The sequence below is a fragment of the Myotis brandtii genome, unplaced genomic scaffold (genome assembly GCF_000412655.1).
Source record: "Myotis brandtii unplaced genomic scaffold, ASM41265v1 scaffold612, whole genome shotgun sequence".
NCBI classification, from domain to species: domain Eukaryota; kingdom Metazoa; phylum Chordata; class Mammalia; order Chiroptera; family Vespertilionidae; genus Myotis; species Myotis brandtii.
In genome coordinates, this window is record NW_005370328.1 from 141,476 (window position 1) to 157,385 (window position 15,910).

A 15,910-nucleotide genomic window follows, 5' to 3' on the forward strand; every position below is an offset into this window, starting at 1 on the left:
AGCAGCCTTGACACCTACTTTTAATAGGCTCTTTTGGACCAAATCTAAAGGAGTTCCCTGCCTTCCCATCACTGGAAATTTTTTGTCCCATCAGGGAACCAAAATCAACTGATCTACTCGCGGCCAAGAGGCAGCTGTCTGACCCCACTCTTCTTGTCCATGTTAGATTTCTCTGTGCATGTCAGACTCAATCCTAAAATATCTGGACATTTCAGCGGAAAATATGAAGAGTTGTATTTTCCAGAGGAGCTTTGCCATTTATAGATCAAAAGGGCAAGAAAAGGATTCTAGATTTACTGCCAGAACCATGATGGTTTTGTTACAAGATTGCTGACTGGCAAGACCGAAGAAAATCGAGCCCTAGGAATGAGAACTGAATGAGGGACCACTTGGTTGGGGCTGAACTCCAGTACATCGTCTCTCCACCACAACACCCCTCCAACTGTGCTCCCCATCACCCCAGCCATCGGTCCCCTTCATTAGCACCAATAGAGAGTTGACTGTACTTACCATTCATTGTTAACACAGTATATATATTAATGCCACTTGTGTTTAAAACAGAATGATGTTCACAGATTGTTAGCAGTCTATAATTTCTCCTATCAAAGCATGTTTAGCCCCTATTTTTGGACTTTAGATGACTAAAATGAAAAAAAAGAAATGGTCTAACAACTAAAAATAATGCTCAGGGTTCCCACGCTGACAAAATGTTATATAAATCTAACTGAAGGATGGAAAAATAGAGTAATAGTTCGTTATGTGTTTTTTATAGGTTTGTTAATTTTATTGTAGACCTTCACTTTATGCAAATTTGCATGGCAGAATAACTGTTTAAAATCCAAAAATAATAAAACATTAATAACATTGGTTTTCCAGGTAAAGTAAAAAAATCTACACTGAAATATCTTCAGGATGGGAAAAAAAAAGCTTTGTAAACAACCAAATCTATTAAAACTTTCAATCTCCATAAAAAAACTGAAAATGCAATTAAAATATATTTAATATTTGCAGTAAAAAATTTTTGAAATCTAAGAGACAGTATAAAAATACATAATTTAGATGTTTTATAAACTAGAATTAATCCTCTTTATTCTAGCTACATAAAATCTGAATCACCAGGAAAATCTATGTACTTTATCAGCTAAAAGGACTCAACACTGGTTTTCTATTGATTAGCAAAAGAGTTAATTAGCTAAAGTGCTTTAAATACTTAGAGATGCCCTCCCTCTTCTTCAATTTTCTGAGCTCTTAAAACCTTCAAGTATTCCTTTTCTACTTATTGAATGATTTACTCCATACACTTTAAACCTGTTTCTGAGAACGTTGAGTCCTACGCCTAACGGAACTGAGGTTTTCAGCCAGCGTATCTCTCACTTGAGGGAAAGGCAGACGAAAATGGTTTTCTATATATATCCGTGTTTAAAAATCATTCCTATACCTTCTGGTATACCTATGTAGTCAAAATACACTTTACATTCTACTACAAATGCATCTTACTATTTCCCTGTCAATTCAACCTTTCAGCTTTTAGAATATATAGATCAATACTTGTGTAAATTCAAACATTTTATGGATTATTTTGAAAATGAACATATACTGAGAATCTTTCATATGTGAACAATCAGAGAAATAAACATTTGGCCTAGAATATTCTTTTGCCATAGTCTTTATTAAACACATTCTGAATTTGAGATTTCCAACTTCTAGTCATCATAATAATATGACATATAATAATACTATTTAGATAAGAGAATCAAATCATTCATAGATAACAATGCAAATTTAGTTTTTAAAATGTCCCTAAGTAATTTTAAAATGAGCCCCAAACCCAACTTTTAAATGTAGGGTTAACAGGTCAGCAAACACTGAATTTTCCTTAAGGTATCATGTAAAGGCATTTTAATAAAACTGTAAGTTCATTAACAGCAATAAAGACATAATCTTGAGGTGTGGACAATCCTATGTCTCACCAAAGAGAACTTTTCAAGCCCCACATCCTTACCCCCACTTGCGTATTCCATGACTAGATAGAGGGTCTTCTCTGTTTCAATAACTTCAAACAATTTTACTGGAAAAGAAATTAGAAATATACCTCTGTAATTGTTAGCATGTATTGGTTATATTTTTTTTAAAAAAAACATGTTTTAATTGATTTAGAGAGAGGAAGTGAGGAGAGATAGAAACATCGATGAGAGAGAAACATCAATTAGCTGCCTCTTGCATGCCCATACTGGGGATCGAGCCCGCAACCCAGGCATGTGCCCTGACTGAGAATCAAACCAGCTACCTCCTGGTTCATGGGTCTATGCTCAACCACTGAGTCACAATGGCGTGGCTGGGTATGTTTTAATGAAATGAAAGGTAACACTAAGCCAGTGGAAAATTTGAATATTTATTAAAGAATATTAATTACAATTTTAAATTTTAAAATTCTCTTATGGATTATTACTCTTTTGGAAGAACACTACTTACCATACAGTGATTGGGAACTGGCTGCTAGGTCAAAAGAAAGTTAAGTTTCTGGCATTAAAGAACCATTACCTTTTCTAATCAGAATAAAAGGAATGAAAGGAAAAATCTTAAAATCATAATAAAAAATGTTTTACAATAATAAATTTTAAATAAAGCTTTAAAAGATACTATGTTATAATGGGCCTATCATAAAACATTAAATAATCTTTAGTACAGAAACAAGAAAAATTCTATAAATATGTGATACTATAAGTTTGTGGTTAAAAAACTACTAAATTATCAGATTTATGTAGTTGAAATTATACACCACAAATAATAATATGAATATTTCTAGTAAACATAAAATTTTTAAATGTGCAAGATACAAGTGTTTTAAAAACAGATTAAAAAAAGAATTGCTTTCTCCTTCTTAAAATCTAGTAACTTCATGTAATACATGCAATCAATACACTTATTTGTAAATATAGGGGAAACCCAGAATTTATAGAAATAAATCCACTAAAATTGAAACCAGCTCGTTTTTAATTCAAATTAATTATTTTGCCTGTAAACTATGAGAAAGCTATAATGAATATTATCAAATTATTTGGAATTTATTTTTATAAATATCTAAATGGCATGCAATCTCTCTTGAGGAAGACTGAGTACAGAGATACAAAAAAAACATGTACTGTATATGGATCAACCCCAAGTCATATCCCTCATTTTAGGGGAAAACAGAAGACAGCAAGGTAGTAACAAGCAGTAGCCTTCAGCTAACTTCTTTATAATCTATTTTTACCCAAAGTATCACTTTCTCAGGTCACCCTCAGGTTTCTATTTATCATCTTTCTTCTATTTATATAAAACATCCTTAAAATTGTATCTTTGCAAATAACACTCAAATGAAAGAAAACACTTCATTATTCATGTATAAATTTCATACCTATGTTAGGGTGATTCAATATCTTCATTATTCGTACTTCTCGAAACAACTGTCAAAGAAAACAGGCAGACACACTCCTGTTAGAAAAGAACACTCAAGCGGAGAATCCAAGAAACGCATCTGCTAACAACACACCACAGGATCCTGGTGATGAACTAAGAAGCCATTTGTTTCTCATCCCATCCCTAACTCTGCTGAGACTTGGTTTCCAGGACAACTTTTATTTATTTTTTAATCCTTACCCAAGGATATTTTTTCCATTGACTTTGAGAGAGTGGGAGGGTGGGGGGTGAGACAGAGAAAGAGAAACATCCATGTGAGAGACAAATTAATTGGCTGCCTCCCGCATGTGCTCTGACCGGGGCTGGGGATTGAACCTGCAACCCGGGTACATGCCCTTGACCAGGAATCGAACCCGTGACCCTTCAGTGCATGGGCCAATGCTCTATCCATGGAGCAACAGCAGTCAGGGCACAGACCCAAATTTTTAATTTAATGTTAGAATCAGCAGGTATAATTAAATACGCCATATTAAACATTTCTTATAAGGTGCTCCGACCGGGGCTGGGGATTGAACCTGCAACCCGGGTACATGCCCTTGGCCAGGAATCAAACCCGTGACCCTTCAGTGCATGGGCCAATGCTCTATCCATGGAGCAACAGCAGTCAGGGCACAGACCCAAATTTTTAATTTAATGTTAGAATCAGCAGGTATAATTAAATACGCCATATTAAACATTTCTTATAAGATTCTCTGTTTTAGGAATCCAAAGTCATTTATGTAACATTTACTGGTACATATATGACTGTGATCCCTATATATTCAAATAAAAATCACAACGGATATGATCACTATGCAAAATGAATATATATATGGCAGAAATGTTAAAATATCTGCTTCGTTTTTAAAGTACACATTTTTAAAATGTGCATCTGAGCAAGTTTTCCCACATAAGCAAGTAATAAAGCAACATGAAATAGCTACCAGGTTCACAGGGCAATCCCCATCCTAACTGCTTTTTATCTCCCCCTCCGCCCCCGTTTTCTTATATTTCCACTTTTTGAAGAAATGTTTGTATCTTTTCCTGTAAGTTAGCAGAAACACTAGTTCTTGTAGAAGAAGAAAGAAAAGCAAGTGAAGCTATAAAAGGAAACCCACTTATGGAGAATATTAACTCATCCATAGATGTTTAACGAAGCAGAATTCTGAATACTTCGAATATTTTAAGCCAAGTTTTATTCTACTGAATTAAATACATTACTTCCTTTCATATGGTACATGCATTTGAGTAGTAGATATTTTTCAAACAACTACCTCAAAAATATTGTTTAAATATAAATGTTTTACATCATGTCTTTTCTTCATAGATTAATGAAATGCAATATTGCACCTAGTTGAAAATTTAGGATACCTGGCTTTACAGAACTCATATATTAATTAGGAAACTCACATTCTAATTATTTACTATTAAAATAATTACAGACCTTTTGTAGACTGGTAGGATTTAGCTGAGTTTTATCTATTATTTTCACAGCAACCTAAAAAAGAGAATCATTAAACTGTATTTGAGAATACATATTTTAATGAATAAAATTTTAGAAAGAAAACATCTGTTCTTTCATTTCTAACTAGAAATAATTTAGCGTTCACATAATTGGATGGCAAAGTTTTGATAATTTGGCAGCCTTAGAATATATACCATTGACCCACATCTTTAACCCATTTGATTCTGAGTCAATGAAATTACACTTGCGTTATTACTTCCAAGTTTCCTCTTTAAAAATAAAAATCATCTACATCTCAATCTTTTACTCATGATCTTGGTAAGTTACAAATATCAGAGGGGAGGGGCTTATAAACTTTTCAGTAACATAAGTACTATGTGAATAAAATGACGAGGTGGGTAGAGAAAATGGCCGCCCAAGCTTAGTTATAGCAGACCAGCAAAGTGGATCTGAATGTCCTCTAAGTCTCTGCCTAATATAGAATGTACTTGAACAGCTCATGGGTCAGAATGGACAGGGAGGACTAAATTCAACTGGAAGGGACAATAATATTAGGCATAGAGCAAAATTAAAACTTATCAAAAACATTTTATGACTGAGATTCCTCACAATGTCCTAATTGGACCCAGTAAATATTATGTTATGTAGAATGTTAGATGTTTAACTATTTTCAATCTTGAACACAGAAATGACTAAAGACATTAATATTAACAATAATTATTAAATATATACATTTTTGCTATATAAATACACATAATTTAAAGCACATGGGATTTTAGAAACCCAATTTTCTTATAAAACATCTGTATCACAACACTTCTTTAATGTGGTCTCTAAGTAGATAAAAATGAGTGAGTTGCTTTCTACACATTTATACCTAATCTATAATAATAAAAGCATAATATTCTAATTAGACCAGACGTCCTTCCAGATGTCCTTCCTTCCGGACAAAGCCACGGCAGGCGGGGGCCGAGGCAGAGATGGCCATCACGGTGGCAGGGGCCAAAGCCTTGCATGAATTTTGTGCATCAGCGTCCTTCCAGATGTCCTTCCTTCCAGACAAAGCCACGGCAGGCGGGGGCCGAGGCAGATGGCCATCACGGCGGCAGGGGCCAAAGCCTTGCATGAATTTTGTGCATCAGGCCTCTAGAGTTTAATAAAAGACTTTATCCTAGCCTTGTTCCTAAGGTTGAGTAGCAATCTGAAGTATTTACAGAAACCACTAATGAAAGACAGAAGTCTGAGAAAAGTTCATTTGCATCAGACTCCATCTCTGAGATGCTAAAATGTAGGAATGATTCTTTTCTGAACATTAAAGGTCAACTTTTCATGCAATGATACAGCTCTACTCGGCACATTCCATTCACACATATCCCATATCGCAACTGGCATGAATTCCCAGCATCAGCTTCGGAAACGCTTTTCAACAAGACTTTGGAGAGGTAAATGTTCTAATCCAAGTAAATATTAAAAGGCATCTTGAAAACTTACCTCTCTCCCAGTTAGAACATGCCTTGCCAATTTCACTTTGGCAAAGTTCCCCTTCCCTATTGTTTTTTGTAAACGGTAATTCCCAATGTGAGGCTGTTCGTCTGCTGCGGACGTAATGGAGTTTCTACACCGAGGGATGTTCTGTCTGCTACTCGATTTGGTAGGCTGGATGTGCGGTTCAGTATATCCATCCACAGATGTATGCTAAGAAAAAGGTTGCAAGATGTCAATGCTAATTCAATTATAAAAGGGCAGTTTAAAACACTGGGAATAATTTTCAGTAATGACTCATCTTCAATGAAAATACATCACACTACACAATTTTAAAGTTTGGGTTCTATTTATAATTTCTATTTCGCTTGAGCTCCTTTTGCCAGAGGGAATATAACTGTTTAAAATGAAATGTTCTGCTCAGCTTCAGGCATATGCTTATGATTTAAAAATACAAATGGTTAGGTAGATAGGAGCCCCACCGGCCATTACTCCTCTAAGAGTGTTATTTGTTTAGTTGAAATGACATCATAGTCTAGAACTGCTTTATTAAAAAGCCTTTCATGCCAAGACAAACAACCTCATGAGCATGGTTCTATTTCTCGAAACTTGTCATGTTCACACTTTCATTTGCTGGGTGTAGAACTCAGCCAACTGACCAATCAGCTCCGAACTTCTGGTATACCTCTAATCAATTCTTGCCCGATTCCCTGCTCAGCTTACCATGCACAAGCAAGAACTACTGAAAGCCCTGCTTGCCTCCAGGACCTAGTAGCCACTTCATTCATCCTCAGTGCTGTTCTTGAAGCAAAGATGTCACCTTGTCTCACACTAGCCTACAACTGCAATGAAGAGCAGACCTTGTTCACCTGCAAGTTCTGCACGTGAGGGTCCAGGTAGAGCTGCCTAACAAACGCTTTTTCACCAGCTCCGATTGTTCCTGCCCTTGTCTAGTTTTGTCTACATTCCTACACATATAAAATTCCTAGCTGTCTTTGTGAAAACATTGAATCACAAATAAACGCAACATCTTTTCCCCATTAGCTTCTTAAAAATAGCTGAAGACGAGCAGGACAAATTAGCAAAAGAAGGGGATATCTTTTATTTGTAAAGTAAGTCAGACTTATGTTGTCCTACCTATGTGATGAAAACTTGTCTAAAAATTTTTGATCAGAAATGTCTTAAAGGCAACCTTAAAGATGACTCCATTTGCCAGTCTCATGCAAAGCCTGACTCAAGGTTAGTCATTTTTACCTATTACTACTTTCTGATTTTTAAAACACTTGGCTCAAAATTAAATAAGGTATACAACCAGAAGGCCAAGTTAACTCCATACAAAAACAAAACAAAACAAAAAAACACATAAAACAATTTATCATCTCAATTTGAAAAACACAGAGTAGCACTGAGTGATAAGCCATAAAACAGAAACAAGAAGAGAATATTCTATCAACACCCATTCAACATTATGATTGTGCAAGATAGACCAGCCATGCTTTTTAAGATTTATATATATATCATCTTTTCACCACTGGCATAAATATAAGCCTAGAAAATGCAAGTAAATCAATATAATCTCTTGGAAGCACTACTTGACTTTAACAGAGTTACAAGAGAGAGGAAACATCCTTAATAATCAATTACATTTGGAAAGAATCCTTTGGTGAACTCTTAATTCAGCTTAGACATTACAGCCCAGGAAAAGCCATCCATCATATCAGAGCTTCTGTTCCTCTTTCAACTCAGCTGGGTTCAGTGCCCATTTCTGGTCTTTCTATAGTTATTTCTAGCAATTCATAGCCCCCAATTATTAAATTGATTTTTATTAAAATGACATATGCACATGGTCAAACATGTCCAGTAACTCTCATAGGCTGCTATCAAAAACTACCAGTCTCCTGTACCACCCTTCCAGACCTCACGCCTGCTCCCCAGAGCCATTTCTTTTAGCCTTCTCTTCTCATATTTGATAATTCTTGGTTCATCGGTCTTGGACATCCTCTCAATTTCCTACTATGGCTAATTATGATCTTTTATAGCCCTCAGCCCCACTTCTCCTCTTCCTAATGTAATATAATCAAATTTTCAGTTAAAAACTATTGTTTATATAATTATGACTTATAAATACTAACTCACTGAAAGCCAAGTAGTATAGTATGATGCTTCTATTAAACTTTGTCAGCTTCACTGTGGTATAAATAACACACAATGAAATTCACCAAACTTCTGTATAAAAGATGAGCTGTGACAAATGTATAAAGTTTGTCAGCTTCATTGTGGTATAAATAACACACAATGAAATTCACCGAATTTCTGTATAAAAGATGAGCTGTGACAAATGTATAAAGTCATGAAACATGACTACAATGTAAATATGTAAAACATTTCATGTCAAAAAGCTCCCTGTGCCCCATTGCTGTCAACGCCCCCCTCTCTGATACCACACTTTTGCTTTTCTAGAACATTAGGTAAAGAGATCACACCACAAAGAGTTGACCCTGTTACGTTCACTGTAATTCCTGGCATGCTTGCTTATGTCTGCATATTGTTTTGTGCTTTCTCTTTTCCTTAGTTTTTCTATATTCATTGGATTTCCTCTTTTCCTTTTTTCTCCTCTTCTGTATTGGGAGCTCTACCTCCAGTGTCTACTCTATTGGTATTTATTTTAAATCTTAAGGGTAAAAGTGAAGTGAGGTGGGTTGGGGAAATGTGGGAAATGAGGAAACGGAGGCAGTGAGGGCAGATAATGCCTCTGAGAAGTGTGACTTCAACGAAGAGGCACCAGTGCGACAGGGGCGCAGCTGGGGGAGGTTACTGTCTAGTTGCTTGTTTTGAGATGGGAGAGACTTGAGCATGCTGAAATCCCGAGGGAAGGATCCAGTAGAGAGAGAGAAGCAGCTGAGACAAGAGAGGGAAAAGATAAGTCAAGTTCCTGGGAAGGTGAAAGTGAGAAGAGGCAGAGCACAGATGGAGCGATGGCCCTTCTGCAGGAAGAAAGACATCTCTTCTCCTGTAACAAGCAGAAAGGAAGAGAAATCAGGTCTAGATGCAGAAAAGTACGAACACTTGATAGTAGGAAGTTGAGGGAGTTCCGATCTGATGGCTCTTCACTTTCTCTGTGTGGTTGGAGGTAAGGTCACCTCCTAAGAGTGAAGGGAGGCTACAGGTTTGCAGAGAGTAGAAGAGATTTGAAAGAATTTCTGCAGAGGAAAAGCACATTAATCAGAGAAGCCTAGTAAGGCTGCTGGGCAGTACTGACGGTCTAGTTGACATTGATGACCACAAATTTATTGTGGCACTCATCTGTCCAGTTGTACCATTTTCTTCAGCAACACTCAAAAGCCCACGGCAAGGGCGAAGGAAGCAGATATATGAGTTCATCCTGATCTGGGGTTTGCCAAACAGGTACCAACGAAGAGAATGGGGCAAGATGAGTTAGGTTATTGGCGAGTTATTGAAATGATGGGCTATAAAATGTGAACTGGATAGTGAAGGAAATGAAGACAAAAAAGCGTTGATGGAGAGAGACAAGTAGAGGCCAATATGCTGGAGGGCCTACAGGTTTAAAGGTTCATAGTCACAGAATAGTCACTGCAATGAAATCAGAGAATGATCACAGCAAGACAAGCTAAGACAGCGCGGTCCCTGGCCCAATACCTGTAGTCAGAGATATGGGTGATTGGATTAATGATTCCCGATGCTACCAGCATAGGCTGCTCTGTTACTACCACCAAGAATTGTTCTGCATTTTAATCAGATTTTTAAAAACATGCCTATTCTATTTTTTTAAAATGTTTTAAAGAATACCATTAAACCACATAGCCACATGATTAGAAATTATTTTAATTATAATTTTCACTGGTTACATTATTCACCATAGTTTCCTACATCCCTACATTTCCCTCTTTTAGATTCACTTTTTCTAGTTTGAGAAATTTTTTCAGGTAGGTGTGTGGTAGAGGTGATATACTTTCTAAAGCATTGCAACTAATTTTTTCTTTAACTTCACTTATAACCAATAATTCACTTGGATCCAGAACAAGGACAAAGGAGCATTTTCCCACTTATTTCTGGATTTGTTCCAGATGGTTGAATTTTTTAGAATCATGACGTAGTGAAAACCAGAAAATCACCACAATTAAATTGTGACTCATACATGACAAAACAATAAAAGAGAGAGGAAATTTTGTAGAATTTCCAGGTGGCAAAATTTTTACAGAAGTTTATCTAAGGAATAGACCCAACTACAAAGGAGAACTAGTGATAGGTCAATATCCATATTGTTAGTATCTCATATCAATGGGGAAATAATAAATTATTCAACAAATGGTTTTGTAACAACTAGAAAAAGACTGAGTTGGATCTCTAGATTACAGTATTACTCCTTATATCAAAATTAATTCTCAAATATTAAGGATATTAATGTAAAAAAAATGCCAACACTTTCAAGAAGCCATAAAAGTAAGCACTAGAAAAATAAACGACAGGGTAGCAGCTATTTTTATAGTCTCAGCATGGGAAATACTGACAACTTCAACAAGTCAAGACTATGACCAGTTCACCCAAGCAAGTGCTAAAATAAAGTTCTGTGGTTATTCTTATCAGGATATCGGTTGCTCCCACAGGGACCTCACTACTGTGGCATCGTCTGAAATCAGGTGTCAGCTGACTAGAGACATCACAGGCTCCAAGTGACGGTCACTGCTGAGAAAACTGGTCATCCATGCGACAGTGAGAACGGAATGGAAAAATTTCTGATGGACGCAATTTAAATGTACTAAATTTCCCCTTAAATTATATTCATTTTTCATACCTCTCACTCCATTCTGAATGCAAGAGCCGGTGCAAACAATGCCTCACTGAGATAGGAAAGCAGAAAGTACACTTGGGTTTTTACATCCTTTTGCATAAAAATAAGTAGCTTTGTACTGTCCTAAATTATAAACAGAATTTGCCTCTCTCAAAAATAAAATAAAATAAAATAAAAATGAGAAAAAGGAGACAATCTCATCTTCTAAAGAAGAGAATGAAAATGAAATTATGTTGGACAATTTTCTCTTTGGAATTTGAATAAACTCTCTTAGGTGAAAAAAAATATTATTTCAGGAGTAAGATGAAACCAATACACTTCAACATGACATTGTTTAGTTTAACAAATAATCGAGAACCGACAACTGCTGAGGAATAAGCATGATTGCAAGAAATGACCCAAACTATTAAAGGTTAGCGAGAAAAACGAATATAAACAGTTTTGACACGAAATGTAATTGATGACAGGTGTACACAGGTGCTGTTTTTCTGTCAGCTGGACCTGTTTCCCAACATTAGACACTTATTCCCAGGCCCCCTGAGTTGTAATTCTGTAGATCTTTTACCCACCTTGGACCATATGGGACCTCTCTGGGTAACATTTAAAGGAAACAAACTGCATATACATCTGGTCTTTATGTTTCTGGCAATGATCCCTATAATTAAATAATCAACTGTCTGTCTCCAGGGGGTAGAAAAAGTGCTGATTTGCTTGTTTCACACTCAGCAAAACACCTTCTACAAGATAGACGCCTGGCCTGCCACAGGCTCTCATGTGTGGAATGAATGAGTAAATGTTATACCGACCAATGAATGGACACCCTTGATTCAGTCCGTCTCTGATACTCATCAGATAAGACACAGCCTTGAGTTAAATATAGTCTCACTCCGAGGCACAAAAAGTTGTTACAAACCGAACAATCATAAAACAGAAAAACTCTAAAGTATTTGTATTAAATGAAAGTCATAGAGAACAGAGGGAAATTAAATCCACAGGCTATTTAAAAGCCATTTAATGCAATGGTTTCTACTTTGTCCTTCCCCAAACTAATGTTTTTAATAAATAAGCATGTGATGCATTTTAACTTGGCAACCTTTCTTTTCTCTACTTCTGTCCTCCTAATAGAAGTGCTGACTTACAATGAAATGGCCAAAGGGAAGATAGCACACCGAAGGAGGGCATTCGGTATAAACAAGGTTATCTACGTGTTAACGCAAAAAATAAATAAAATTTAAAAAATGGCTTCAAATAAAACATTTCCATTGAAAATATGATTACTCATTTCCACGGACATTAGCCTCATGATTAACGTCCAGAGAAATAGGTCTGGAGTCAGCCTGCCTGGCTTAAATCCTGGCATTGCAACTAATTAGACGTGTGACCTTGGGCGGGTTATTGAACTTGGTATTCCTAGGTTACCACTGTTGTTGATAATTGTATCTCCAAAAGGCAAGCCTCGTTGCTGCCCAGGCTCTCAAGGCAGGTGTTTCTGAAATATTCCCAAATAAATGGAAGGTTAAAGGGTCCTCAGAAACAGGAAAATATATTTGGGGATGTGTGTGCATGTATGTACATATGTTAGGATAAGACTGTCAAATGTTCTCCTCTTAAAAGGCTCTCTTTTTATTTGGAGACCATGTCCTACTTGCTTGGGGTTAAGCTGCCCTGTGTGTGTGCATGTATGTACATATGTTAGGATAAGACTATCAAATGTTCTCCTCTTAAAAGGCTCTCTTTTTATTTATAGGAGACCATGTCCTACTTGCTTGGGGTTAAGCTGCCCTTCCTTTAAGTAATTACGTTGCTAGCTTATGGTGAGTTTTTCCCCACTTACTTGGCAAAAAGTTGACAATCTCATCCCATTTTTGAAAGGTTTTTAGTTTTATTTGTTTGTTTATTTATTTATTCATTTACTTTACCAGCTGCCTGGCCAAACCCCAAACGCAGAATACCTGATCTTTCACTCATTAACATACTGTCTCTTCATTCACCAATGCCCACTTCTCATTAACCATTGTCCGGATTAATCCAGTGGGTCTTAATTATAACTGAGACAATATTAACAACATTTTCCTAACCATGTGCTTGGGAATGACCATGTGCTATGGACCTTTCCAGAAAATGCTTATGTCTTGTCATGCAAGGATGCAAACAACCTATGATCATACTGTGATCTTGACTTTGTTCTTTGTGACTTTTTTTACTTTCACATATTTTCTCTAAGTAAGTTTTGTCACAGAGTAGCTGAAATCATTTAGAGCATTTATTTCATGCAATTAACTCTTGTCCCAAATATCTTGCAATAGAATAGTGAAAGCCTCCTATCACCTCAAAACCTCCTATCCACTGACCCTTCCCCATTCTCACTATCATTCATTCCTGTCATGTTATCTCTTATCTCCTTACTCAGGTGATATGCCATGATCCTTTACTATAACCACTCCCATGCAAACATCCTTCACTCTCACTTTCATATTTGTTTGGCAAACCCTCACCATTGTGAAACTCAATCACGCTCCTCCTCCACTGGAGTTAGTTTTTATATGAGCTAAGAAACCTTTTCTTTTAAAGAAGAGTTTAATCCTCTTACATTTATTTCATGATTATTTTACCTAATTTTTTTCCCTTTCCTTCTCCTCTACGGGATTTGGTTTACTTTAATTTTCCTCCCCACTCCACGCTGATATACATTCTGTTTCTTTTGGTTAAATTCTGAACAGCCTACTATGACTTAAATTTAAAAATAATCCATTTTCCATCCTCCTCCCCATAACCCAAGACCTCAGTTTTGGCTCCAATGTTTCTTCTGCCATTTTCCATGTTATTCTTAACCAGCATTTGTATTTACTTTCCCCCCAACATCCTAAAAATAAGCAACTGCTCTTTTTTTGTTACTTTTACAGTCAGTGTTTATTTTATCAACTGAAATTTCTTTGCTTGTAACGTCTTGCATCCAACTACTTTCTTCTAGATTCGATGTCTTTCTTCATAAATTGCATTTGGTAGTTCAAGAAGTAAGAAAATGTAGGCAGAAAAAGCTCAATCTTCATTGACCTGAAAATACTTTTTTTTGTCCTTTACTCTTAAAGGATTGCTTAATTTAGAAGAGAATTTAAGGTTGACAGTTATATACTCTCACAGTCTGTAAGGTATTATCTCAGTGTTTAATGTATTTATTGCTGAGGAGAACTCTACTGCTCACCGAACTGTTGATACTTTGGAAAGCATGTTTCTGTCCCCCTTTCTTCAGTGCCATCCCAGAATGGAACCGTCGTGTTCCGCAAAATATGTTGGTCCCACCCAAAAGTGCACGTGGTAGGACTAGAGCCCCACTCTGGGTGGCACTGAAGGAAGAGTGACAGAGAGAACATTCCCCAGTGGGTGGAACTTTCAGCAGTGCACCTGGCTGTTTACTTTGCCTAGAAAGAGAAAGAGTGTGAAGTATGGAGCTTAGAGATTCACAGACTGTTCTCATAGCTTGGCGGAATGATCAAGGAGTTAGAAGGAACGTGATTTGGGAATGAATGCCATGCAAGAAATACGTGAGCAGATCTTCCTGAATGAACACAGCACATGGTGATTGTGTCCCGTGTGAACGCTCGCCACCGAGACCTCATGCTGTAGACGCCGGTCAGCCTCCTTCTCCAGCCACCCGTCTTCCCGGCAGCATGGACCAGGGCTAAGCTGCCACATGCACAGAATAATACTGAGCTCCCCAAATGACACCACAATTCCCAGGAGGTGGGGGAGGGGGGGCAGAGGGCAGTCATTTACCTGGTGGCAGGTTGATCATACTGAACCACCTTCATTCTAGGAGGGGCAGGGTTCTGAACTCACTGGAATACACACTTGCTGGATTTGCCTTCCCTATCCATAAAACATACGCCGAAACCTCCATGGGGAGACTTACAGAATACATTTTTCACCATCATGGCATTCCGCACAGCACTGCTTCTAAGAAAGGAACGGACTTTAAAGCAAATGAAGCTGGCAATGGCTCATGCTTGAAGAATCCACCGGTCTTCTTCTATTCCCCAATACCCTGGAGCAGCTGGCTTGATACACCAATGGAATGGCTTTTTAGGGATTCTGTTATGACACCAGCTGGTGACAGCACCTTGCAGAGCGGGGTAACGTCTTCCAGGATGCAATATGCCCTCTGAATCAGTGACTACTCTATGGTGCTATTTCTCCCATAGCCAGGACACATAGATCCAGGAATTAAGAGATAGAAATAGGAGTGGCTCCTCTCACTGTTAGCCTTCGTGATCCGCCAGGGATGTTTTTCTTTCTGGTCTCTGCAACTCTGGGTTCTGCTAGCACCAGAGTCTCAGCCCCTGAGGGAGGAATGCTTCCACCAGGTGTCATAGCAACGTGCCATGAAATGGCAAACCGACACTGCTTCACAACAATGACTCACTGGGCAAAGAAGGGGGTCATTATACTGGCTAGGTGACTGATCGTGACCATCAAGGGGAAACTGGGTTGCTATTACGTAACGGCTTACGGAGAAGTATGTCTAAATGCAGGGATCCTCTGGGAGCACCTCTAAGGACTCCCGTGTCCGGAGGTTAGTCAATGGAAAATTACAACCACCCAGTACAGGCAAGACCTCTGATGGCCCAGACTCTTCAGGAATGAAGGCTGGGGTCACCTCTAATCAGCTGAAGAGGAAGAATATTTCCTGATGAACAACTGAATTTTCTCATCATCTT

General features: G+C 37.5%; 1 protein-coding gene across 1 annotated transcript in view; it reads right to left on the reverse strand.

Annotated features, from left to right (window-relative positions):
• Window positions 1-7,126, reverse strand: part of MARK1 (MAP/microtubule affinity-regulating kinase 1) — a 33,050-nt gene extending 25,924 nt beyond the window's left edge. Inside the window, exons 1-5 of the mRNA XM_014528044.1 lie at window positions 7,109-7,126; window positions 6,395-6,598; window positions 4,883-4,936; window positions 3,398-3,446; window positions 2,003-2,068 (exon numbers count right to left, since the gene is read on the reverse strand). Of these exons, the coding sequence (XP_014383530.1) occupies window positions 2,003-2,068; window positions 3,398-3,446; window positions 4,883-4,936; window positions 6,395-6,598; window positions 7,109-7,111 (376 nt within the window). The 5' untranslated portion in view covers window positions 7,112-7,126. The remainder of the gene's footprint in view (window positions 1-2,002; window positions 2,069-3,397; window positions 3,447-4,882; window positions 4,937-6,394; window positions 6,599-7,108) is intronic.
• Window positions 7,127-15,910: the final 8,784 nt, after the last annotated feature.